This window comes from Coturnix japonica, chromosome 19 (assembly GCF_001577835.2).
Source record: "Coturnix japonica isolate 7356 chromosome 19, Coturnix japonica 2.1, whole genome shotgun sequence".
Classification (NCBI taxonomy): domain Eukaryota; kingdom Metazoa; phylum Chordata; class Aves; order Galliformes; family Phasianidae; genus Coturnix; species Coturnix japonica.
In genome coordinates, this window is record NC_029534.1 from 4,682,761 (window position 1) to 4,693,634 (window position 10,874).

Consider the following 10,874-nt stretch of genomic DNA (forward strand, 5'->3'; position numbering starts at 1 on the left):
GGCAGTGCATTAAAAGAGCGATTCTGCTTCTCCTGGTTAATGAACTGTTCATCAAGGCAGCTCGCTGCACTAACAAAGACTGATGAATGCTGCACCCGGACTGGCGGCCCCTCCGCACGGAAAGAGCGTTTCCTGCGTCTTAACATAAAGCCAAGGAAGCGCTGAAGAATGCTGCTTTAATTGCCCAGCTATGACCACATTCCTCAACCTTTTACCGTAAGCGTTAAGTGAAACTCATCTTGAAATCCCAGCAAGGCATTTGGTCTCCACAAGCCGAGGTAAGGAGCGGTGCTTTGGCAGGAGCACAGGGCTGCTTTCCCCTCATCCTTCAGGCATTCATTAGCATGCAGCCCTCCAGCCGCTGCATCCTGCTGCCAGCAGGACCTGAGCCGTGCAGTGCAGCACCAACGTGATCTCCTGGAAGCACACACTGCTCTGCTGCACAAGTCTCCTGTTGTTGCTGTCACTGAGGCCCAATTTACCTGCAGGGGTTTGGTGAGACCCAAATCAAATCCACCCAGAGGACAAACTGAATTCAACACAAAGATAGCTCGGAAACAGAGTGACTTTCAAAGTTCACACCCATCCAAACATCTGCAAGAACAACTCCTGCAAAGCCTCTGGAAATCAAAGGAGATGCCCCTTTTAGGCTGGCTGTGATGCAGAGCTTCACAACTAACATTGAAATGGCTGTGATGAAATCTTCAGGAGTCATCTGCACGCTGGGAGATTTTTATGCAGCAAACAATAGCACGAAGCCACTCTGCTTTTTAATTTCACACTCTGCAGCTCTGGTGGATCAGATGCCCGTTGTTAGTCTAATGCCCCTTAATTACTCTTTACTTTGCTGACCTCGACAAGAAAGTCAACAAATAGTCAAAGAATGGCACCTTCTTCAGCACAAACCGGGCTCAGCTCTCAAAGGAACCAGTTAGCAGCTAACCAGGAGCTATTTCCACGTGGCATTCCTAATGGCCATCTGGGCTGGCAGCCCTGGGGATGGGCAGCTCCGAGGTAATGGCAGCAGGAGGACGACCTGGTGTCCAATGGAGCCTCTTTAAGGAACTTCTCTTTGATTTCCACTTGTTTTCAGCAAAAATCTTCTAATTACCTCACCAGGACTCAATGACAGGCTGACAAGGAAGGATGCCGGTTACGTTTGCCAATAAGACAGAGGAAGAAACATCCGGCTCTGCTGTTGGATCCTATTTATCCCAGTGATGGATAGAGGTACAGCTGTTCCACTGGCTTCCTAAGGAACAAGGCTCCCTGGCATCCTCCAGCAGGGCCTCAATGGCAGCCGTAACGAAAACAAACCAGGAAACCAACTGCACTGTCCGCACATTACAAGCGACCCATTGAGAAACAGAGAAGGTTGCATCATTTACACATCCAGTCCTTTGAAACAGTGTTACCGAGCCTGAGTTACACGCTCCTGCTCACAACTGCTCCAAACCCCTGCAGAAGGACACCTGGAACAGGGTGTTTGGAGACCCTGCTGCAGGCAGAAACCACAAAGCAGGCAGCAGCTGCAGCCTGGTGAGGGTTCTTCTGTGCTGCAACTCTCTTACCTTCCTGCTGCGAGTCTCAGGTCAAAGAGCTTGCTATCTGCTGTGAAGATGGAAGCAAGACATCATTACCCTAAAGGTAATTATTAGGAGCGCCCACAGCTCTCCCCTCTGTTCTGGTAGCCAGGATGGCTCCTCGGTACAGATGGAGCAGTGAAGTTCTGCAGCAAGTTCTTCAAACTCCATCTGCTCATTAAAATGGACATCCCGATGCTCAGAGTACAAGCAGCGATGCTGCTGCTGAACACAAGCAGCAAAGCAGGGATCAGCAAACTTCACATGAGCCCTTCAGTGAGCTCTAAATATGACCTGATCACATCCAAACTAATGGTTTTGGAGCTTTCTGGACTCTGGTAGGCTCACACCTTGCATATGTTATACCTACTTACAGCCAGTCCATGCTAATGGCCGTGCATCTGCTGCTGTACTTTCATCTGTAGTCCAGATTCTCCTCCCCAGAGGAAACGAGTGGAAAAAAGCTTAACAGCAGTCAGCGTCAGTTTGTTTACTCTGAAGTCAAAGTCTTGAATGTGTATATAAAGGCAGGGAGATGTTTGTACATCTAGCAGGGAGAGATGGACATCCCGGACAGGTCAGCATGTGATTGCTTTGGCTGTCACTCAGTAAGGAGAACAGAAATGGCCATTTCACACCAATCATCCCATCACCTGCCAACAGTGCCTCTGCTCAGCACTTGCCTTTCAAACAGAGTTAGAAATAAAGGCTGAGCAGCAGACAGAGAACAGAGGCAGGATTAAAACACTGTGATACAGCCAGATAGCGAGAAGCAAGATGCAAGTAAGGAAAGATAAAGGTATGCTATATTGGTGTCGCCAGGTATTCCACATCCCAACACGTCATTCATTGCACACTTCTTCCTCCTCCATACACTGAAGTGCAGCTTTCTGCCTCAGCCCTGAGGATCAGGAGCGTCCAATAAAGCAGTTAAGCCACAGGTAAACATGTGATCCCCTGATGTAATTGCTTGCTTCTATTCATAGGAAGAACCCAGCCTACAGACCAGTCCCCAGGCAAGCCATTAGTTATTACTCTCATTAACAGTAGGAAAAAAATTAAAGGAAGAACAGGTTTTTAAGATATTGGATTTCCATATACACAAAAGTATGTATCTATATAAATAAACGTGCCCTCCAGTTGTCTTCTTCTGTTTGCTGTTGTTTTGTTTCTAAATGAGCTTTTGGCTGCTTTTGAATTCTGTGACTTGGAGCACACCTGCAAGTGAACTGTCTGCCTTTGTGTTTCTATTCAGAAGTCAATGGGAAGACTTGTTGACTTTGGGAAATTTGGGTCACACTCTGAAATTCAGACATTTTGCACATCTCAATTCTATCCCATGCACGGCTCCTTGCAGGCAATGGTAACAATAGCCTGAATTCAATGGCCACATTCATCATTAAGTGCTCAGATCTCTATAGCACCGGCTTCTTAACAGATTAGAAGTCATCTTCTCAAAGCTGGATGACACATAGGGAAGCAACAGGGAAAAGAAACAGGGCTGAGGAACAACACGGCTCTAGTGAGAGCCAGTTCACCCAATTCCGCCTCGAAAGAACAATAAATGAAGAGACAGCTCTACTGAAAAGAAATGAAAACACGGGTTTGAGAGGTTTCTGAAAGGTGAACGCATTCAGCCCTAGTGATACTGAGCGTGTTCAAAGGAGAGGGGCTGAAAGGACGGAAGCAATAAGGTGGCAAAGAGAGACCAAAAGCAGAGAAAGCAGCACATCAGAGGAAGCTGAGACACAAGACCATAAAAGCAAAAAAATATGAATTCAGTTCCACACAGACACAAGTGAGCTATAATTCTGACACCTACGTGTGGGCCAGGCTTTCCCAAGAATGCTGGGGAGGAAAGGGAAATGAAGAGCAATACAGACATCCCTCCACTCCCAGCCCCCAAAAAACCCTTAAGAGAGGGTATAAATCCCTTCTGCCTTTCCCGATCACCTTCACATCCTGCTCCCGTTGCTATTCTAGCCTCAGATCTCCGGGAAGCTCACGTGATGCCTGCCCCAAGTCAGTGGCTGTAGGCAGGTGTTTCACACCAATCACTCCCGCTTGCCAGGAATTCAGCATGGGTTTTTCAGCCTGCCAAATTGCATCCTCAGGCCACTGCTTTCTGCGGGGTTCAAAGTGGGTAATCTCCAGCTCCATCTAGTTTACTTCAAGTGACTCGTGCAGAGCAGACGTCAGCAGAAATAGGTTAGTGCTGGGTTTGGCTCTGCGTTCCCCCCAGCTGCCCCGAGACACTTTTTGTGCTGGAGATCTGACACACCAAATGATTTATAGCATTCCTTTCCTTCTTTTTGACTCTAGGAAGCATTTACTCCACACCCTAAAAGGGAATGGAACCACCTGACTACTGATACCCGTCAGCTCCTTCATTAAAGGGAAGGTATTACAGTGTTTTTACTCAGCTTACACAGACACTGCAGCCTTCCTTCCAACAGCTGGGCAGGCGCTGAGCTGCTGTGGGGCTGCAGGCACTGACTGCTCTAAAAGCCTCCTCTGACCACGTCGTAAAATCCCAAGGTTCGCCAGTAACTTGACGTGGCAAGATATTGAATCCAGCACTCCATATCCCTAGAACAAAGCCATGTTATATTCGGAGATACATTAGCATTTGCTGAAGTCCAAGCTTACTTCCTGAGTGGTTAAAAACCAACAACAACAGGTAGTCATTCTTACATGTGATTTATATTCCAACAGGCAGCGTTCCCTGAAGGCTCAGACTTTGCAACACTTGCCGTCAGGAAGATACATCTCTTTCCTGTAAGTAACTGCTTTCATCCCAGTGGATTCCAGCTCGTTCCTACCCACCTGACCACAAACAGGGCTCCAGGGCACAGGAAAGGCTCTAGAACCTGCCAGGTACCAGAGTCAGTGTAGAACCAACACAGCTTAACAGCCACACCTGCAGATCCCTTTTTCCTACCCCATCTAAAGCAGCTCTGGGTAAACAGAGAGCAGAAAGAATCATGAGAGCATTATACTTTGTGTTCTACCCACAGTGGTCCTTCTCCCATTCCCAGCTGTAAGATCTGCAGGCAGCTGTATAATCTTAACAGCACTGAGCTTGTGTGCGATAAAAAGGCACAAGGTGAATATATTTACAGGATAGCACTAAGATCTCCATAACAAACAGTCATTAGCAGATTAGCATTATGAATCTAATCCAATTAAGAATTTCCTTTGCAAATGCCTGGAGGAGCTGGAATTCCTCTGGGAAGACCTTTCCATGTTTTCAAACGCTCCCGTGAGTCATGCCTGCAGGTCTGACATAGCAGGAGGAGCAGCTAACGAGGCCACGCGCACTGCTTCCCAATGAGCCACTGCCACCAGCACAGCTTTTACAGGGCAACTCAAACACCGACTCCACAACAGCAGGAATAAAAGAGTTCTGAGCTCCAGAGTCTGGTCAACATAAATGTGGCACCTTACCAAGCCTATGGACAAGACAGTGGAGAACCATCCTTAATAACAGCCTCATGCCCTTTGGATTATGGATGTTCGACCTAATGCAGGGCTGTGCCTGAAGACAAAGCATAAGTGAAGCAGTTCAACATCCCCCTTGTTGATATGAAGAGCATCGCAACGCTTTGTGAGCTCACTGCTTTGCTGTGGCCCACGATGTGGTGTGAGTGCAGCTCTCCTGCCCACGCTGGGTTTAACACAAGCAAGTGAGGATTGTGATGTGCTGGTCGCCAAAAATGAAGATTAATTCATGAAGTTCTTATTGTCAGTGGTTTCCTGGTACCCTCAGCTTAAGGTCACACATTTAGCTTGACCTTATCTGGTCTTGCACCGAGAGATTTAAGACAAAAATAAGGAGAGCAAAAAGATTTCATTGGTACAACTCTGCTTCAGAGAACTGCCAAGACCGATCATGTTACCACATCTGCAGGCACATGCGCAGTGACCCTCTGCACAGAGAAACCAGGCCAGAGCAACTGCTTCCTTCTGCTTCGGGATCCAGACTACAGTGGCCCCAACAGTGCTGAAATACCACAAGCAGAGATGCACAATAAGCTGCTGGCTTTCCCAGCTTACCACTTTTCCTAGGGCTAAATCAGCCTGCAGGGCAGCTTTCTGGCCATCCTGATGCTCCTTGCAGATGCTTTGGGCCTTTCAAAGCTTCACCTGAAAGCAGGAGGTGACCAAAGCATCACCTGAGGGGCATGAATAGCAAAGACAATAGCCAGGCTAATGCTTTCCTCCTCACTGTTCACACAGAATGGATATTTATGCAGATATTTATGCAAACTCACAGCTAGACCAGATGCCGAGATAAGGCAGGACGTTTTAGACTTGAATACAGTAAGGAAAGAGTTACTAATGTCCTACAGTTAAACACAACTTTTTTCCATTCTACGTGCAAAGAGTTTAACTGATGTGACTCACAGAAAATATGCAAGACTCAGGCTTAGCCCAGCTTCATCTTCTTCTCTTCGCAGCTCTTTTACTCCAGTTCTTCGACGACAGCACTTGGGAGAAGACTGCCAAAGCACAGAGGAAACGGAGCCAAACGCTCCAAATATAAACATAAAGAGGCAAGTGCTGCAGAAAGGCTGATGGGGTTTGCAGGACCCAGCGGGGACACGGCGTATCTCTCCCAGAAGAGCCACAGATGCAGCAAAGGGAAGCACAGTGCTGGGCAGCATCACTGCATGGCATTGTCTGTTTGCTGTGGTGGGGCTGGGGCAGCTCAGGTCACTCTGCCATGCTAGCAATGCTTCCATATGATCATAAGAGGAGGTGAACAGCAGTACTCTGCTGGGTGAGCAGCTCTAAGTGGGCTCCTCCACACAGTGAGGCTTGAAAAGAAGCACAGGGCTGGGCTGTGTTCTTCCCCTCCCCCTGTTGCTAACTAAACTTCTCCTCTCCCAGGGATCTTTCTAATCCTCTGCTGACGCCATAATGAATTTGCAACATCACTCACTTTGCAAACAGGCGTAAGAAAATAAGAGGAACTTGAACAATCACAAACTCAGGAGGAGGAGGATAATAAATGGGGATGAATAACAAGGAGTAATGGAAAATAAAACTTCTCTTTTTTTTCAGATGAGTGAAGATGAAACACAGGGGCCTGAGTTAAGACAACATCAGAATGAAAACACACGCTGCCCCAGGACACAGGCAGCAGGATCCAGGCAAACAGCACAAGCAAAGGCAGATTTAGGGGCTAAAAAAATCACATGCTGTTTTCAAGGAGAAATTCAAAGCTGAAGACAATCACCTGTCTGTGATAGTAACTCAAAGGTGATGAATCTGAAGGGGTTTTGCACACCCCCGTATCCCTCCCACCAGTCCTTGTATCTGCAGCACCCTCTCAGTACCTGGAGTCCTACACCAAAGACTCTGTGTTGTAAGAAGAGCTGAAATCCCAACAGCTGAACCACGCCGGCCCTTTCACCTAAAGAAGAGCAGCCATTCCCACTGTGCACCCACACAGCTTGTTATTGCCCATCAGAGAGATGTGATGCCTGGAAGCCTGGGGGATTCTGAGCAAGCAGGTTCACACAGCACAGTGCCACGGAGCATCGTTTCTACATAGGCAGAAATGAAACTGCTCTGAGGACACAGCTGGGGTTGTCTCTGCGCTGAGCACACCTTGACCTCCCCTTTTATTGACTGATTACAATTCCTTGGCCAATTAGATGCCCTCTTTTTTTTCCTCTATGGATAATAAATGCAACCTAGCACGAAAGCTGACAATAAATATTAAGTGAACAGTTCAGCTGCCAACACAATTCAGCCAGTAGAGCTAAACTGCTACACAAAAACCACTTCAGCAAACACTGCATTACAGCTGCTATTCTTTAAAGAAAAACAATCATTAAATAAAGGCAGAAAGGAAGTTTCAAGTGCTGCCTTTATGCCCGAGTTTCTATCCTGAACGGAAGTTTACTTTATGCAACATGCAGAAGGTGAAGGGAAGAAAACATGGATATAAAAGCTAAGCATCGCTTTGAGACAACCTGGTTTGATCCAAGGCTTTAACACAGGGCTGGGGCTTCTGCTGCTCCTGAGCGCTCAGTGATAGCCCAAGGAATGGAACAACAAAAGGGAGAAGGAATAACCAGAGCTGCACCTTCTGCTTCTGTCCTGAAGGGTGACTAGTTAACCAAAGAATTTCTGTAATTATCACTTAACCAACTTGAGTCCAGCCAAACCTCTCTGCATGGCTGATTTACATGAGCATTTCCCACTGGCTACAAGAATCTTGCCAAATTAAGTCATGAATCATAGCCAGATTTCACCGTGCACAGAACGGACCCATTTACAGTTAGGATGAGCCAGGATTCGGAGTCAATTAAACTTTGCAGCGTTAGTCACAGCCCTTCCATCTGAAAACCCAAGCGTGAAGCCTCTGCAAGAGAAGGCTTGGGATGCATCTGTAAGCAAACAATCGAGTTTAAAGCAACTACATTTAACATAAGGGGAAAAAACACTTAAATTTAAGCCCAGAGAAGGTTGGAGGGAAAATAAAGTCGGTGTCATTTTAGTAAGTGCAGAGGATGTGCCCAACCACCAGCAGCACTTCCTCAGGGCAGGAGGGATGATGTCATGGCTGCTCGCTACAGCATTGTTGGGCTGGTCTGGCTGTGTGCTGCTAACGGGACACTCCCTGCACAACTGCGACCGCACACACTCAGCTCTCCCGGTATCAGCAATCAGTTTAATAAGTGTTCAGAGACTTGAAGTTAGCAGAGAAACGAGGCATAACCACCGTGCAAAGGGGAGTGTGTGTGGGGGGGGGAAATAGGGGGAAAAATATATCTATATAGAGACAGATGTAATGGGGTAGCACACAGAAAGCTCCAAAGCATGAAAGAGAGAAAGGAATGTGGTTAAAAAATCTCCCCTAAGGAAGAATACTTGGTACGCCTGAGCTCCAGCTGTTTGACTCGCCCCGCTCCCTCCTCCACTCCATTATCCACTCTGGCTGTGCTAATTTAACCCTCAGCCTGTGTCAACTGTTGAGCGAGCAGAACAAGCACTGCAGCCCCCATTGCATCTCCTGGTGCACGGCTCTGCTGGGCAAAGTTGAGGCTTGGCTTTGTGCTGTGTGTATGGGAAGGGCCGAGGTGAGGCCCCACAGCCCTCCCTGCTGCAGCCTCCACCGAACAGAGTCACGGCCGCCTCCTCCTCCCCACGAACCTCCAGCTCCAGATTTGCATGCAAAAAGATCTGCTTTTATCAACCAAGCTGCACAACTCCAAGCAAGAAAGCCCGGCTAACCCGAAATTCACAGCACACGGATAACATAAGTATGTCTATGGAATCAGGAGGGAAGGAAAAAGGAGGGAAAGAAATAAGCCGAGCCAATCTATAAAGTCCGGAGCCCTGAATTACTGCAGGGAAGGTATTTTCACCACTGAGATACTCAGGAAGAGCTGCAAGGCTTTGGAAGTCACATATGCAGCCAAAATGGCGCTGAGAATAAAAATATAATTTAAAGGAAGGTCGCCATATTGTAAACAGTGAGGCAGGGAGACACAGAGACAGCAACCTCCATTATTCCCAGCAGCCGCTGCAGCACGGAAGCACCGGGATGGCCGGGCCCAGAGCAGGGATAGCACTGAGAATCCCCTCAAGGATGAGACTGGGGGGAGGTGAATCCCTCCTGGGGAGGACGGGGATGTGTTTGGAGGAGAGAGGAGGGGAAGTCGGGCGCAGGCGGGGAGGAAGGCAGCGGGCAGACTGAGGCCTGGCTTCTCCTTTAGGCCTCTGGGCACAGAAAGAAAGGAGGGCCTGGGGTCAGCGTGCCCACGCCACCAAGGCGTCCGGATGAGGTTTTAGGTGCGGATCGGTGGCTTTGAAAGGGGGGAAGCGGTGGGCACGGAGCACAGCGGGGCTCACAGCTCTGTCTGCTTCCCCCGCTCCCAGGCAGGCAATTAACGGGGGCCCCAATGCAGGGACACAGACCCGGAGGGCGGGAGCACGGAGCCTTACCAGCACTGGAGGTGGAAAGCAGCGGGGCAGTGATCGCAGCACAGCAGATCCCCTCCTTCCTTGCAGCTATCGCAGCTGTCGTGGTTAGTGGCCCTGCCACTTCTCCTGGGCTCCTTCTCAGGCCTCCTGCTCCTCTTCTCCCCATCTTCGCTCTTAGGGGGAGCCAGCAGGGCCTGGATTTGCTGCGGACACGCACACACACACACAGGGCTCTAAGGGCCGCCCGCACTCTGACCCCCCACCGCCCCCCATAGCGCACGGCTCGGTGGGGCCGGGATAAGGCCGAGCCCGCCCCGTCCGTGCCCGGGAGGGCCCCCACCGGGGATTGGGCGAGCGGCCTCACTTCCTTCTATGGCCACGGGGCTCGGGGCCGGGGGGGGGGATGGTGAAAAAGAGGGGGGGGCTGGGGGGGTCCCCTCGCCATTTTGCAGCCCCACCGCCCCCGCCGCCCCCTCACCTCCATCAGCCCCCCGGAGGTGTCCAGGTCGTACACGATCGTCTTGGTCTCCATCTTCTCCCACATTCATCCAGCCTGGGGGGGGGGGGGCGGCCCCGAGAGACCCCCCCCCCACCACCACCCCACAGCGAGGGAGCGGACGGAGGGACGGGGACAGGCGGCGGCGGGAGCGGGAGCCCCACTGGGCGGCCTTCAAACGGAGCGGGCTGCGGCGAGGCCTAACCCACGGGCCGCTGCGCTGCTCGGCCGGGACTCCTCCACCTCCTGCCGCCGGGCCCGGGGGAGGCTGCGGGGTGCCCCGCTCCCGCTGCCATGCCGCACACAGGAGGGCCGGGGCCGGCCCCGCTCTGCCGCCTCACAGCGCTGTGCCCGCTCCGCCCGCCCCGCCGCCCTGCTCTCCTCTCTCTCTCTCTCTCTCTCTCTCTCTCAGGTCCCTCCGTCGCCGCCGCCGCCGCGCCGCCCGCGCACGCGCAGACCGCGCCCCGCCGCCCGCCTCCCACTGCGCACGCGCAGCCGCCCATCCCCCGCTTTCGGCTCAGGCGGCGCGCGCGCCGGGGCACCGCGCATGCGCGAGTTTTTGGCTCCGCCTCCCGCGCCCGGCTCGCCCCGCGCCTCCCTCGCGCATGCGCATCGGGCGCGTGGAGACCGTCACGTTCCGGGGTGGGGTGAGACAGAGAGAGAGCGGCGTGATGACGTCATGACGCACAGCGGGGCGTTTGGCGCGCCGGCGCGCTCCCTCCAGCTCCGCGCGCCGTCGCCTCTTAAAGCTACAGTGCACCCGGAAAGAGGGGAGGGGGGGGTGCACGTCGGTGGATGCAGGGGGTCCCCTCTGCCCCAAATCCCCGCGTACCCCGATGTCCCCTCATCAACAA

General features: G+C 51.3%; 1 protein-coding gene across 2 annotated transcripts in view; it reads right to left on the minus strand.

The window, feature by feature from the left end:
- Positions 1-10,418, minus strand: part of PHF12 (PHD finger protein 12) — a 26,830-nt gene extending 16,412 nt beyond the window's left edge. For both annotated transcript variants that reach the window (XM_015880735.2, XM_015880734.2), the window contains exons 1-2: positions 10,003-10,418; positions 9,546-9,727 (exon numbers count right to left, since the gene is read on the minus strand). In XM_015880735.2, coding sequence (XP_015736221.1) covers positions 9,546-9,727; positions 10,003-10,068 — 248 coding nt within the window. In that variant the 5' untranslated portion in view covers positions 10,069-10,418. The remainder of the gene's footprint in view (positions 1-9,545; positions 9,728-10,002) is intronic.
- Between the last annotated feature and the right edge of the window lie 456 nt (positions 10,419-10,874).